Raw genomic sequence first — 15,782 nt, 5'->3', positions numbered from 1 at the left:
TTTAAATAATATATTCTTTATAAATATCGTAACCTATTGCACAAAATATAGTCATACATGTATTTATTCTGAATATAATTTTGATTGAAATGTGATTATTCATGTACTGAACCAATAATTTGTATCTAAAATGTGAATGACTTGGGTGATGCCACAAAATAATTGTTAATTGCAAAACTATCATTTCAAATTTCAGCTAGAGCAGGTAAATTTGTTAATTAATTTCTATAATATTGAAATTCATTAATTATTACTGTGCACGATGTACATTATTTTCTTTACAGTGCAGCAATGCAATCCCTGCCCACATGCAACTTCTGGCAACGCTGCGCTTCTTTGCCACAGGCTCATATTACACTGTTCATGGTGACCTCCATGACATCAGTGTACCCTCAGTATGCCGAATTGTACATCGAGTGGCACATGCAGTGGCCAGATTAAGCCCAAGGGTCATCCAGTTTCCTGTGCATCCTCAGGATGTAGCAAGAGTGAAGCACGAGTTCTTTGAGATAGCCAGTTTTCCAAACGTTGTCGGTGCATTAGACTGCACTCATATCAGGTTGTATGGAGCGCCACTGGGAGAAGCAGAACATGTCTATGTGAATCGCAAGGGTTACCATAGCATCAATGTCTAGGCCACCTGTGATGCTAACTACAAACTAACTATTGTCGTAGCCAGGTGGCCTGGCAGTACCCACAATAGCGCCATCATCCATGGAAGCATTCTTGGACAGAGATTCACCAATGGACAGTAAGTCAAACATCACCAAGTCTGAGAATTGAAACAAAAAAATGCTAATCAAACCATTAACAAAAATATGAAATGCATTTCTTCTTGTCAAACTATCAACAGTTCGTGCCAAAACACTGCTTAAGACAGATATAGAGCCCTCTATTGTAAGAAAAGTTTGTTGTCATTATTATGGGATGGCGAGTGATAGGATGTACGGAGGACTAAAGTTTTTCAACCTCTTTGACATCGTTTTGACTTTCTCTCGAGTCTATGGATCAATATTTGGGTGTTTTGGAGCTATGAATGGATCTCAGGAGAGCTTCTCATAAACGGTAAGAACATATCGTCTGTAGGCAAGGCAATATTGGAAGACAATAAAACTGATCGAGGGCCTTGAATTGAAAATTATTGTGTGGACTTCTGTTTCCTATTCTGAGACTCGGAGAACAATTGAAACCTTGAAAACTTGTTATATAGGCCCAGTAACTGCCACGATTTGTGGTAGCCACATGGAAAAACTGCTAAGCCATGATGCAATTACTGCTCTTAAAAATGGAACATCTGTGCTCTATTGTTTTGCAGACTAACTGGAGTGCTCCTTGGAGACACAGGATATGCACTTCGTCCATGGCTGATGACACCCATCTTGAACCCAGCAACAAATGCTGAGCGACGATACAACAGGTGAAACTTATCCCAATGAATATAATTGCACACTTGAATCATTACATACATGTTTAAATTAACTTTGATAAAGTCTAGATTAATAACACATACCTTTGATATGCATCCCTCAAAATACAGGAGTCACAGAAAGTCGCGAGTGGTCATTGAGCAGACGTTCGGCCAGCTCAAGAGGAAATTTCCTTGTCTGGCTCTTGGCATGAGAATGGCTCCTCAGAGGGCATGTGTCATCATCAGGGCCTGCTGCGTGCTCTTCAACCTCTCCAAGGAGTTTGGCCAGCCAGATCTGGAAGATGGAGACGATGACAATGCTGATGAGAATGATGAATTGCTGTATGAAAGTCATATCCATGATGGGCAACTCCATCGCATCATGCTCATCAACAGATATTTCTAAATACAAAATAAAAAAAGGTTAAATGTGTATAAAATACTGTTATCTGCTGCCACACGACTGGAAAACACCTCCAATTCTGACCCCCCCCCCCCCACCACCACCAGTTTGCTTGAAGATGACTTGTATCCTTGATCCTGATTGGTCGAATCCGTGGTAAAAACACTATGATATTATAAATAAATATTTATCACGCAGCTGTGGTTTTCATTAGAACCATGTTTGAACTGAAACTGGTGTACGCGTTCAGCGTCACGCGTAGCGCGTATTGTTCCAAAGTGCCTGTACTACAGCGTTGAGTTCAAACATTTTCTTGAAGGGGTGGTTTGGAAGAGAGAAATACATTTTCCTCCAGTTTTGTATTGAAATTAAAGTTCATATATATCAAATGACAAGGATCTATATTGAGTGGCTTTAAATTGTGAAATGGGAGGAATATTGTCGCTCGGTAAAATTTTTCCAGTTGCCTTGCAATAATATTCCTCCCATTCCATGCTGAGCCACTCAATATTTGTATATTGTATTACCTCACCCACAGATTATGTGTCTTTATTGGCCGAGAGCGAGTCATGTGGAGCTTTCTATTTTTGCCATCTTTCTGTGCACGGCTAAAAGTACTACTTGTACATATATATATACACATAGGAACTACATGTATGCGCCCTTAAGTGTGTGTCAAGTTTACTTGAAGATTTTTTTTTGTTATTGCGCTGGCACTCGTGGAACACACAGAAAATGCAGTGCGTCTGTGTCCCACGTACAAAGGCCTTGTGGTACGCGGGATAAAGACGCACTACATTTTACGTATTCCACTCGTGCTTGCCGGATAACTGATGCCTATATACTTTTTACGTGTTCCGCTGGCGCACACAGGATCACTTAGGCCAATGTGGCAAAAATTCGTGTGAACATGAACAAATGTAACAGCAAAGTTTACGGGAAAAAAGAAATGAAAAGATGCTTAGCAGAGTCAGCCCTTTAGGAATATTTGGAATATTTTATGTTTAAACCTCAAATCACATTACACCAGTTTCACTCTTGGTTCTCATTATATTTCTGGTTTATTAAAACAGTAAATGAAATTAAACATTAAAATGTCATGTAAAAAGTCAAGTGTAAAACAAACAATCTGATAAAAAATACATCAAGTGAGTCTAAAAGGGAAAATATAGTGCACGTATGAAACATTTCATTAAAGAATTTGGTTAAGCACTTAAGTACGCTTGCACTGGAATTTAAGTACCCATCTGGAATAAAATTTAATATTTTCTAGTACATTAATACAGGGATGAAGTTTTAAATACATTTTCAAGCAAAACTCATTCAAACCTAAAATGTATGTGTGCATATTGTCATGCGGGTTATAGATGCCTGTAAAAAATAGAAAGAAATTATAATTTGTGTTTTATTTTAACTCTAATTAATTTTTACATTCAACGGCAATATGTATTTAACTTTCATAGTCGATGGTTACACCATTCTTCTCGAGAGTGAACTCAAGAAACAACTGCAAGTTCCAGCTGATGTGACTCAACGATGCATCAATCTACCTGGAAACTTGCAGTTGTTCGCTGTCTACTTGCAGGCGCTCACGCTCTTCAAGTAGACGCTCTCTCTCCAGAAGAATGATGGATTCGTGGGAATTAAATCTTGAGCTCGATGATGGTGGAGCTGGTAGTGGTTGATCTTTGCTGAAGTGAGCTGCTGCCAAAGACCCATCCTGATCCTCGAACTCGTCTTTTATTCCAATCTCAGCAGTTGTGACGGCTTAAAAAAATAAGATATACAGAAAAACAGATTTATTAAGATTTAAGATTTATCATATTAATGTCCAATCATATGTGTTGCATGTATTAATGATTTGTATTATAGTGATTGAAAGCAAATATTTATTTTGTGAAACAAATTATATTTACAAAAATATTAAATTATCAAAAATATGAAGTATTTATTTCAAGAAATACAAACAAGTTCTCTGAACTGTTAGTCTTGTATATTCTTTTCTAAAATTGTAGCGCTACTAGTATTCTGTCAGCATTCTTACCTTCAGCGATTTTGTCCATCAGCAAATCAACTTCTGGTTGGAGTGGGTCTGTTTCTCCTTCCTCCTGATTAAGGATGCCATCCTTGGCAATGGGCAGCAATGCCTCCAAAACAAGATCGAATGTCTTGTTTGTGGCTGGCTTCTCACCTCCTCCTGTATAAAAACAACAACAACAACATTCGAAAGTGGTCTAGGACTCTAGGTTCATACTCATTACAGGCATGAGAATGAATTGCAATGAAAAAATACATGGAATTTGTTCCGAAAGGGGGAAAATGTGTGCAATCAAGCAAAAAAATAACGTCCAGTGTGTGTAATGGAGGGAGTCAGAGGGACAATTTCGCCAGGTTCAGAAATACACAACAGCGTGGCGTAGTTTACAAGCCACGTTCACGGGTCTAGCTCCATGCCAATATTATCGTTGTAACTTCGTATTCACAAGATGGGATTCAGACCATTTTATAATTTCAGACTTTATTTCCCTTTTAAAAAAAATCCTCCAGAACCACAAATCTGAAAAAGAAAATGTAATACTCTGCAATAAAATGTTTGAGACATGTTAAAATAATAAAAAAAGAATATTCTTATTTATTTGGGGATGGAAAAAAAACCTTAAAAATGTGGCGAGGATCATAATTCGAACTCGGGACATCCCACTCACTAGAGCAATTGCTTATCCACTGCACCGATTGTGCTACACAGCTTGTTGGGAATTTAATGCATATTATAATTCAGCCCTATCTTAAAGCGCCCTCTGTTGATATGGATTGCCGCCGGCAAACCTTTAGTAAACGTTAGTTTGCCGGCGTTACCTCCGGCAAAATATCCACTATCTTCAAAAAACAAGTTTTTAAATAATTTCAACTTGAATAGATTTGCAGAAGATGTTCTTTATTGCTTTTTCTACTATATATTATAAAGCTACTTTTAATTTTCGAAAGCATACTACTTTACTAGGCTAGATACAAAATGTGTTGATGCTTGTTGACAACTGTTGATGCTTGTTGACGAATTTGGTAGGACCCTTTTTTCAGTTGTCGTTGAGATGATTGATGAAAAAAAGCAGTGTCAGATTTGCACATTCTTTCCTATAGGCTTAGGCCTATCTGACTTTTCATGTTGAACTAGTTGTTTCTAGGCCATAGGCCTAGCCTAACTAGAAATAACATAAAAATAATAAAATATTAATAGGCCTAATGTTAGGCCTAATTAATAGGCTATTTTATACAGTATAATATTTACCTGTTCTGTTCATGTCTCGGTGATACGCCCTTGCTTTACTGGTCATATCCTGCCATTTCTTCCGTATTTTCTGGTTTTCTCTGGGAATGCCTCCATTCTCAACAAGCACTTTCCCTGCCTCTTTCCAATAGTGGATCTTTACTTTTTCCACGTTTGCCTTTGATTTTTTGCCTTTGCAGCTGCTTCCGAAGAGCTCATTTGTGTGCTCGTGCACATACTGGCACAGAACAGCGATTTCTTCATGGGTCCAGTTTTCAGACCGTTTCTTTTATACATTTCCATTGTGCTCCGTTCGTAATCGTGGTAATGACTCTGACTCTCACTCAGTTCCTGCTGATTTCGTTTAATTTTCGCGCGACAGAATCACTACGCTGATCCAAATAATCTCCCATAACAATCAATACACTAAACTTACCTTGAAAATTGCAGGCAGATGAGAGCAGACGACATCAAATGATGACACTTTTGGACAGCAAATTTCCTCCAAACATTTCACGTTTTTCCCGCGTTTTGCAGACGTGTTGATTCCAACGACTATTTTGTGACTAAAACATTTTCAAACATAAAACTGTTGTAGGTGAGACAAGAATTAGGCTCGTCCAAGAAATGTATGTCAGTAAAACTAAAAATGCAACGCATCGCCCTTACGACGCGTTTAGTGAAATGGTTCTCAGAACACGTCGCAGCTACGATGCGTCGCAGGGCTGCGACGCATCGTAAACCGTGCGACGCGTCTTAAGTTAAGAAGAGTTTAGTGAAATCGGGTGCAGGGGTTCCGCGCGTGGGAGAACAGAGCGGTCGATTTCACGAAACTGTTCTTAACTTACGATGCATCGCAGGGTTTACGAGCCATCGCAGCTCTACGAAGCATCGTAGCTACGACGAACTGCTTTTGCAATTTCACGAAACACATCGTAAGAACGATGCATCGCAAGCAATGTTTTATATAAAATAAAGTTTGTGAACGAGGATGACCTTAATGCATACGTCTCTTTTATGTGAAAAACAGTCTACAACAATGCAACAGCCGTCTGTAGCGCGCGAAACCAAGAGACGCGCACGCAGGCGCGCTGAAGATGGCCGATGATGTCGTCTGCTATTAAATATACGAAGACCGTCCACGTTGCTAAGGAATTTTGGTAAGTTATTCATTTGATTAATTAAAGTAGGCCTACTGAGTGATATTTACAGCGATAAACTTTGTTGTCCTAGTCAAAGAGTATCCAGTGTAAAGACTGCACTGCATCCATCCAAACTTCCGTCAGTCGGTTGTCTGCACGCTTTCGGCTTAAATTCACATTCAGTACGTATTCCGGTTGGGGTTAAATTTGAAGTTAAATGAGAAGATTTTAACTTATTTTATTATTAGCGATAGTTAAAGCGATTTAGGATAAAGCCCCAGTTCTTTTCACCAAAATTAAAACGAACTTACGAAGGGACATACTTCACAGAACCACCACTTTTCTCTTACTACTATACAAAGTAGTCACAGCACAGGCAGAATTTCGACAATATTATTATTAATTATTGAGTCAAGACTCAAAGTCAAACTTAGTTTGACTGAGTTATAAAAAAACTGATATTTTCCCAGGTTACATTAGGCTTTAGCCCTATGCTGGCTAATGTAAAATAGGCCTCTAACTACTCCCAGCCATCGTCACCAGGGCTTCATTCTGAAAACAAGAAACTTGTATTAAATTTAAAAAAAACATGTCCATACAATTGGGAGGGGGGGGGGTTACAATATTCACCTCAGAATTATGATTAAAATATTAAAAAATAAATAGAGTCCACAAACACAAGGGCCGAGTAGTTTTACATAAAAATTGAAATGTAAAACAAAACAAAAATTCAAAACATGAAAAATGGAATAATATAAATCTGTTAATGTTTAAACAAAATTGTGTTTGCAATGGTTGGAGCGTGTGCAACCGTCTGTCAGCATTTGGATTGTTGTCATTCACAAACTTACATTAAATAGGCCTAGTCAGGTCTAAGACTAAAGTTCCTCCTGAGCGAGCCGCGAACTGGTCTCATGAGGAGGTCAAAATTCTGGCCGAGTTCGTTAAGAGCCATACAGCCAAATTGTTTGGCACACGCTGCAAGGCTACAGCTGAGGTAGATAGTGAAGAAAGATCATTGGAAGATGGCGGCAGATGAGCTGAATGAGTGTGGGGGCCAACTAAGGGACTGGACCAAAGTACGTAAAAAATGGCAAGATATCTCAAGCCAGGCGAGGAGCTACCATCGGGAGATCAACAAAACAGGTAATGAAATTCAACTAACTTTTTGATTCAATATTAGGTTTTGCCCTTCACTCTGATGCTAACAAACATTTTCAACATTTTCAACAATAACAAAACTCGAGTTTTTCCAACTCTGTTCAAGTATATTGCATGAATGCATTAAACAAGATTACAAGACTATTTGAAGTCTTCAATTCGAATAACAATAACAATGCTCTCTCGCTTATTTTCAGGAGGGGGTCCTAAACCACCAGTAAACTCGACATACGAGCTTGTCCTCGATGCCCTGCTACCGGTGGGCAAAGATGGCATCGTGGAAAAATACGAAGGCGAAACAATGCCACACTTGGAATTTCTGCTAGGCAGTGTTGAAAAAGGTGGGATATTTAAAGGCTTTGAAAACAACTGAGAAAACACTTCAGACAAAAACCTGATTCAAAATACTAATATTCTTTCCTTACATATTTTGAGTATTTATTTTCACTCAATTCATGAACTATGGTGTTTATTGGATAGTTATATTGAATTGTTCTCTTCATGACATGCAAGTCTGAGACACAGCTGATTTCAAGAATAGTGTTATTCTTTGTTTAAGTCAATAAGACATGTTGACGATTTTTGAACTAAATGATTTAAAGACTATTTGTAATACATGTGTCTTTCAAATTCATTGTTAGGAAGGGGAAATGCGAATTGTAAAAACAAACAAAACGACGATGATATAATTGTACTCATTTGCTACAGCTATCACATGCAGTGACACCATCGACACTAATGTAGATGTGGAGGAGGTGGAGGAGGTGGAGCCCGTACAGGTAGAGCCAGAGGAGGTTGAGAAGGAAATAGAGAAAAGGGCGAGTGCAGCACTGCAAGTTCAAGACCACCAGTGCAAAGGAAGAAGATAGCAAGAGATCAGAGCATACTCCAAATCGAGAGGGAAAGGTTGCAGATCCACAAAGAAAAATTGAAAATAGCTCGGCAACAACTGGAAGCTTCACAAGCCATGACGGAATCCTTGAAGGAAATTAGCCATTCCTTTCAAATACTTGTGGCATTTACACTGGAGAAGCACGGTGCAGTAATCGTATCTGAGTCCTAAATTTTTTTTTTTTGTTCATCTAATAAGGATAAACTTGAGGTAACAACATTCGGCAAAATATATGTAATTAGTGATGGCTCTTAGAAGAGCATGTTTGAACTCGATGTTTAGTCATGTATAGTCTGGTTGCAATATCGGGTACAAATGGGCTCATGTCAGAGCTCCACTACTCCTACAAATTTATGCCGAATGGTGCTACAAAAAAGTTTGTTCTCATTAGCTATTTCCACTGTGCCTAATTTTAAGTTCAACATTTTACTTATTTGCAAGTTTTTAAAAAGTATTAAATTATTATGAATTTCTCTTTGTTTCTTTCTTTAAACCTTTAAACAGACATGTAAATACAATGTAGAACTATTTTAAAGCATATCCTTTAAAGCATTCCTGAAGAAAATATCACATCGATTGGCATAGAGGAAAGTTCATAATTGTATTTTGTTAAAAAAATCAACATACAACACAACTGATAATTTCATCTGTCGAAAAAAAGTGAAAGTTTGCATATTTTTAAAATTCCTCAAATGACCTCTAGATCACTTATGACCTCCATTTTCTAAAGAGGTGTCATACACCCCTACCCAAGGATCACTCCATCCAAGTAACATTAAAATATATCATATTATGTAGACAAAGAAACAGTAGGGCATTTAAACAATTACCTCTGATGACCCCTACATGACCTTTGACCTCAACAATCCAAAGAATTGTGTCTTTCTACCCAACTTGGGTCACTGCATCCAAGTTTCACCAGAATCCATGAAAGCATGTAAAGGTTATCTACAGTCGAATCTCGTTAGTACAAACTCTGTTAATACAAAATTCTGGTTATAACAAACATAAAGCCTTAGTCCCGACTGTACATTTATGTGCACAATGAATGGGACTGATGTTCCTCTTTCAAATTTGGCTAGGTCCGATGGAGTTTGTATTAACGAGACTCGACTGTATATATTTTTTTTAACTAAACCTTAACTTTAACATACATATAAAAAAATATTGCAAATTCTAAGTTACTCACACTGTTCCAGGGGATATCACCGATTCTGGGCCTTTTTTGTTTTTTTGGAAAATTAGTTATCAAAGACAACAAAAAAAACCGAAGTGCAAGAAACCTGCTTCATCTCATGCACACTAGATAATATTTTTTGCAAGATATATTATTCAAGAGGATGCTTAAAATCTTAGTTTGAAGAGAGTAAAAAGTGTGAATAAAGAGCACGTATGTTTCAGCCCCATAGACCGTGCGTGCATTTAGTTCGTCTTCTCACGCATGCGCAATGGTTTTCTCCGCGTCGTCGGCTTGCAAAGAGCGGTAGCAGACGACGCACTGAACGATTGTCTGGTTTTCATGTCTTAAAATGTATCCTTCTCAAACGTACTTTAAAGATGATTCAAACCAAAATTATCAGTAGACCAAGTGAACAAAAATATAAATTGTCTCTACAGTGTGGTAACGGCGCTAAAAACCTTTAAAATATAAAAAAAACCAATAATTATGGACAAAAAACGTACAAAATGAAAAGGAAAAAAATCTTTCGCTTTTGACTTTGGTTTACACATTTTGACAATTTCCTGGGTTTACCTTAGATCAGCCGTAGTACCATCGGAAAGGATGATAGATTATTATCATTTTACAGGTGATTTGATGTAAAAAGGAAACCTGTAGCTTATAAAAATCGTCATTTTTCGAGTAAACCCATTTTGAAAGCTTCGTGCACAAATACACTGGTCCCAGTGCCCTCTGTGATCGTACTTGCATTTCAGGGGCGGGAACCAGTCAGTTGTAAATCGTTTCAGTTAAATGTATACATTTATTTTCCAACGCGTCGAAAGATTACAAACGGAGTGCGGCGCGTGGCTAGCCATGTTTACGGGCCAGATTCCCGCAGGGTCTGTGTACAGGTACGTGCACACTAACGTTACATTCAACGAAAAAACGTATAACGTGAGACCTTACTTTTCTCATTGAAACGGTTTCCGACTTAAATATTTAAATATCGCACTTTCAATGGCATCTTTTACCATTTTTCAGTGAAGACAAGTTTACAATTAGGCCTACTCGGCAAAACTGAAAAATTATCCCCTAAACTGTCGCCTGTTTTGAATTTTGTGACCCAATATTTTCGTACTACACGACACGGAAAAACAAAAAAAATGCATCAAATACTCTCTGTTTTTTTGCGCTAAGGTTTGCAAAAGTGACTTTGATTGCCTTAAATTCCTGTCCACGTGGAAAGAAAAATTTATCAAAGTTCTTCAAGCGTGATGTTGACCGATACTTCAGTGGGTCAAACTGCGACCGCAGGCATCCATGTTTGCTGATTATCAGTATTTCATATTTTAAGTGCGCATGCGCGCAAACAAAATGAGCGGCTGAAACATACGTGAGAGTACTCCTGCGTTTTTATTTATATTGTACATTTGCAAGAGAGCCATACATTATTGAACTGTATGTTTTTATTCAAAGAAGCACAATAAATAGTTACTGTGAACTAATTTCCAATTGTTTGTTAAATAGTTGTGTGTCTTTACATGTCACCAAAACTGGGGGGGGGGGGGGGGGGGTTAACGATAACTGTTCTTTTTGCCCATGCTGATTTTCTTGCTCTTACTTGCCCATCCTATTTGCATCCAATAAAAACAGATTACAGAAAATGAAGAAGAAACTGCTGCAAACTGCTCACTGACTAGATTGACCTGAAATATACATAAATAAAAAAAAAGAGTTGGCTGATATGATAATGGGAGATTTTGAGACGGTGGTGGCAGCAAACACACCGGTCCTTCTCAATTGTTTACGTCATGTTTAAGCTAAAGCGCGCGTGCTCAATATGACGAAACAATGGAAAAGGACTGTATGTTTGCTGCCACCATTATCTCAAAAGTCTCCCACTCATCCTCAGCAAGGACAACTTCAGAGGCAAGAAATCATATAATGCAAAATCCTTTGCCTCTGAAAAAGTCCTTGCTCAGAATGTAATATGAGGCCACTCTAATTTTTATAACATTTCAACATCTGTTGAATTAACTATGAAACTTTACAATACATCAATTTAGTTAAAATACTGACGAATAATACGCTCCCTATGTGCTTGACCATCATGGAGTACTCCAACATATGGCAGAGCCCCAACCTCCTCAACTTCTACTTCCTCCTCAAAATCAGGCTCACCCATGATCTTGGCTAGATTGTGCAGAACGCAGCAAGCCTTGATGATTTGACATGCTCTACTGGGTGATACCCTGAGACCAAGTGCCAGGCATGGAAATTTCCGCTTTAGTTGACCGAACGTTTGCTCCACCTTGACCCTTGTTCTTCTGTGACACCTTTAATTTGGAAAATAAACAAATATGGCATGAGTCAAAGTCAATCGGAGATATAACAAGTATGAATTACACCTTCTATACAATATTCAACATTTAAATTACTCAGTGGCCTAGCCAGAGGGGTGAGGGAGTCTCATTCTCAGAACTCTGCCACCCCCCCCCCCAATGAGAGTGAAAAAATGCACACAAATATACATGTACATGTTTAGTTCAGCACATCAAAAGCTCCCGCCCCTATTTAAAAAAACTGTGGACAAATAGTGTGAATCACATTACCTGTTATAATTTCTTTCAGCGTCTGTTCTGGGGTTCTCAATTGGTGTCATCAGCCACGGTCTGAGGGCATATGCTGAATCACCTATGATAAGCATACCTTGCAGCCTGAAAATGAAGATTCGGTTAACTATTTTATGTTGTTCACGTCAAGCATGATTTTAATTAGATTCTATTAACTCAGCCAGCTTCCTTGAGTCATTGATTCTAATATCAGATTTTAGGGCTTTGCATGGTGCAGTATAAGTATTGTTTTGGTTTGCGGTAACACCATGTGGTAATAACTACTAATCAGAAGATATTTAGTTCTGAAAAGAATTTGTCCTGCTTATAATCAACTTTCGCTAAGTAGTTTTAGTTCTGATAAGAACAGTCCTGCTTTAAGTTCTAAGACCAAATACAAGTTCTTTTAGAACTTAAAGCGGGACTGTTCTTATCAGAACTAAAACTACTAAGGACTACTGAATACTGTTCACGCAAGCTATCACATTGTGTAATTCTGCGTACACATCTTGTCTGGCTTTAAAATCAAGAAGTGAACTAAATATCTTGCAACAGCAAAGAAGAAGCCATCCTTTGTTAGTGTTTGTGCTCATGCTTGTGCGATTCAAATTTGATTAGCTAAATGTTCCATTTTTTCCCAATTATCAGATAATTGTCTGACCTGCCATCCCTAAACATGTCACCAATGACACTGCCGTGGATAATGGCACTGTCGTGTGTACTGCCTGGCCACCTGGCGACAACATTTGTGATCAGGTAGTTAGCACCACAGATGACTTGAATGTTGATGCTGTGCCAGCCTTTCCGGTTAACATATAAGGTGCTCGTCATCCATTAGAGGGGCACCATACAAACGAATGTGACTCCCATCAACAGCTCCAACAACTTGAGGAAAGCTTTGGGCTCTGTTCACATCTTGTTGGCGCACAGGAAACTTGATGACTCTGTTGGCTTCTCTATTGATGGCTCTACAGACTCGATAGATTATCCTGCTCACTGATGGTGCACTCATGTCATGAAGGTCTCCGTGCATGGTGTAGAAAGGAGCCAGTGGCAAAAAATCTAAGGGCCGTCAAAAGCTGCATCTGCGCTGAGATTGCATTGCTACGCTGTGACAATAGAAATTCAAATTTGCAAGTGAATATTTGATTATTATTACATTATCTAACACACACTTTAAGCGTGAAACGTTTTTAAATACATCTTTAAAAAGGCTTCAATTTAAAGTTCACACTTTGTGATCTTCAATAACGTGTGTCTTGGTTAAAAAGTGCTATTGTAACACAGTTTCCATTAACAGTGGTCATCCCGCCTCCCCAGTCATTATCACGCAGTGAAGACTGGGGCCTCACACTGTTATTCCCTAATTACAACTTTCTTTCATAAATCAAAACCCTGCCCTCTTTCCGCAAATAGACCTGAGACCTAATGACATAATGACTTTGTTTACATATGGGCTTTCCTAATCCTATGAAAGCAAAGTCAGGGCGCCAGACAAAGTAGGGACCATCTACCACGGGAAAGCCCACATATTATAAACAAAGTGTGACGTCATTAGGTCTCATGAGGCCTATAGTACTAACATAGGCCTAACTGATTACTTAGCGATCTATATTTGAAACGATTCAAACATATAAAGTGACCTTTCCTGCTTGTATCATAGCCAAAATAACTTACCGTAAACTGCTTAGAAAATAATTTCTGCCACCCAAAAATGATGAAAATTACCGCAAAAAAAGTGTCATTACAATTAAGAAAAGTCTGCTACAAAAGGAAATGTTTGAGTAATAAAAAGACACCCTTGAGTATTATTTGATTGAAAATAAACAGGGGCCCTCCATTAGTAGTTGCGATGAAACCAATAAAGTAAAACCCTCCTTTCAATATCCCTTCCGCCATGTCTGCTCCAAAAACAACATGCCGTGCCAAGCCTAGCTTAGTCCCATACATATGGCCAATTTACTGGACTACCTCCGTAAATAAAGGCCACGCCTTCCACCATGTACAAAATCATGTCGAACTTTGTCAAATTTTGATTTTCACATTTAGGCTTAGTTTGTAGTTTATTTTTGCTTTAGAAACATACTCACCCTCTTTATATTATAATCAAAAAGTGCTGCCTTTTTCAGATATCTATTTTGTGTGAAATTTCCAGATTCGTTTGCACACGTTTTCGTATCAAAATTTGAACATGAAATTTCACGAAAATTAGAGTTTAGACATCTGAAAAAGGCAGCACTTTCTGATTAGCCTATATCGAGGTAGTTGCGATAATCGTAACCCACCATCCTCCCGACGGTCGGGAGGATGGTGGGTTACGATTATCGCAACTAATGGATGGTGAGCATGGTGAGTATGCTTCTAAAGCAAAAATAAACTACAATCTAAGCCTAACTGTCATGACTGTAAGAATTAAAATTTGACAAAGTTCGACATGTTTCTGTACATGGTGGAAGTGTGGCCTTTATTTACGGAGGTAGTCCAGTAAATTAAATTGGCCACATTTATGGGGCTATAAAGCCTAGCCTATCAATATCATGCCTATACGTTAGCCCCATCGCCTGTACATCCCTAAAAAAAGCATTCCCCTCCTCACTCAAGTTTGAACGGCATGTACTCAAATTAATTTAGTTAAGAGGAACTTAGCTTTGATTACGTCCAGTGTTTGTAGCATTGAGCAGCAAATACTGTATAAGTTGGATCAGTGTTTAAATGATAAAACCATGGAGCTAAAACTAAGTAGGTGACTAAACACGGCCGACTAAACATGCTAAAAATAAATGCGTCCGTACGGACGCTGCCATGTTGAAATATTCTTCAGTAAACGAACGGTGGCGCTATACACTTTATCCACATTAAACTTTTCCCTAGTCGTACGTTACTTAATTATAACGTTTGCTATGTTTTTTTTTAAATTAGTATTCCTTATGTAAGTTCATAATAGTAATTGTATGTAGGCCTAGGCCTATAGTAATATACATGTATATGTTTCGTCGCATAAATTACCTTTGTATCGTGTTCTAGTTCAAGTTTAACCCTCTCTAATAACTGTGTAATTCCATTTCTGGTGAAACGATAGCGTCTATAAATGTCCTCGTCCGTCAAAGTATCAAGCGGGCATCTACGCGGTCTACGCTCTCCAAACAATCTTTCTCGGCGTAATGCCCGGCCAGCTTCTCTGTCTAGCAGCAGCATAAACGCCATTTTTCCCCCTGCAACTTGAGTTACGACGACCCTGGGGGTCGTCGTAAGTAACGATGTATTACATCCTGTTGCCATGGGATTTACGAATCATTGAACGCATCGTAAGTTTCGTGAAATCGTTTTTAGGCCATTTTGTAAGTTGCGATGCATATGCATCGCAACTTACGTTTACGATCCATCGTAGCGTTTCCTGAAAGCGACCGCAGGGGTTCCACGCGTGGAAAAAAAAGACGTGACCGCGCGTGGAAAAAACCTGACCGCGCGTGGAAAATTTGTGTCCGCGCGTGCATGGAGAAGACGACTGACGGACTCCATTGCTGACGGACTCCATGCCTGGGACTTTCCTTTGGGAACAATGCTACCCCACGGTACGCGCACCTTTAGTAACACGATACCCCAGAAGTGAATTCGTTAGAAAAGGGGACAAAGGGAGAACAATGCAAATAGCTGGATCCATCCAGTCGAATCACCGGCTTGGGTTTGTGCTGGGAACAATGTGTTGGCGCTGTTTGTTGCTCACAAATTGACAGCTC

At 38.7% G+C, this 15,782-nt stretch overlaps 1 protein-coding gene and 1 pseudogene across 1 annotated transcript; one reads left to right on the top strand and one right to left on the bottom strand.

The window, feature by feature from the left end:
- Positions 1–308: 308 nt before the first annotated feature.
- LOC119733894 (putative nuclease HARBI1) lies at positions 309–1,857 on the top strand. Its single transcript, XM_038207258.1, has 4 exons — positions 309–395; positions 636–751; positions 1,316–1,417; positions 1,538–1,857. The coding sequence occupies exons 1-4, from the start codon at positions 309–311 to the stop codon at positions 1,812–1,814; spliced, it is 582 nt and encodes a 193-aa protein (XP_038063186.1). The 3' UTR covers positions 1,815–1,857.
- Positions 1,858–11,314: 9,457 nt separating this feature from the next.
- On the bottom strand, positions 11,315–13,078 carry LOC119733893 (annotated as a pseudogene).
- Between the last annotated feature and the right edge of the window lie 2,704 nt (positions 13,079–15,782).

The sequence above is a fragment of the Patiria miniata genome, unplaced genomic scaffold (genome assembly GCF_015706575.1).
Source record: "Patiria miniata isolate m_02_andy unplaced genomic scaffold, ASM1570657v1 HiC_scaffold_26, whole genome shotgun sequence".
NCBI classification, from domain to species: domain Eukaryota; kingdom Metazoa; phylum Echinodermata; class Asteroidea; order Valvatida; family Asterinidae; genus Patiria; species Patiria miniata.
This window is presented reverse-complemented; position numbering and strand designations above follow the sequence as displayed.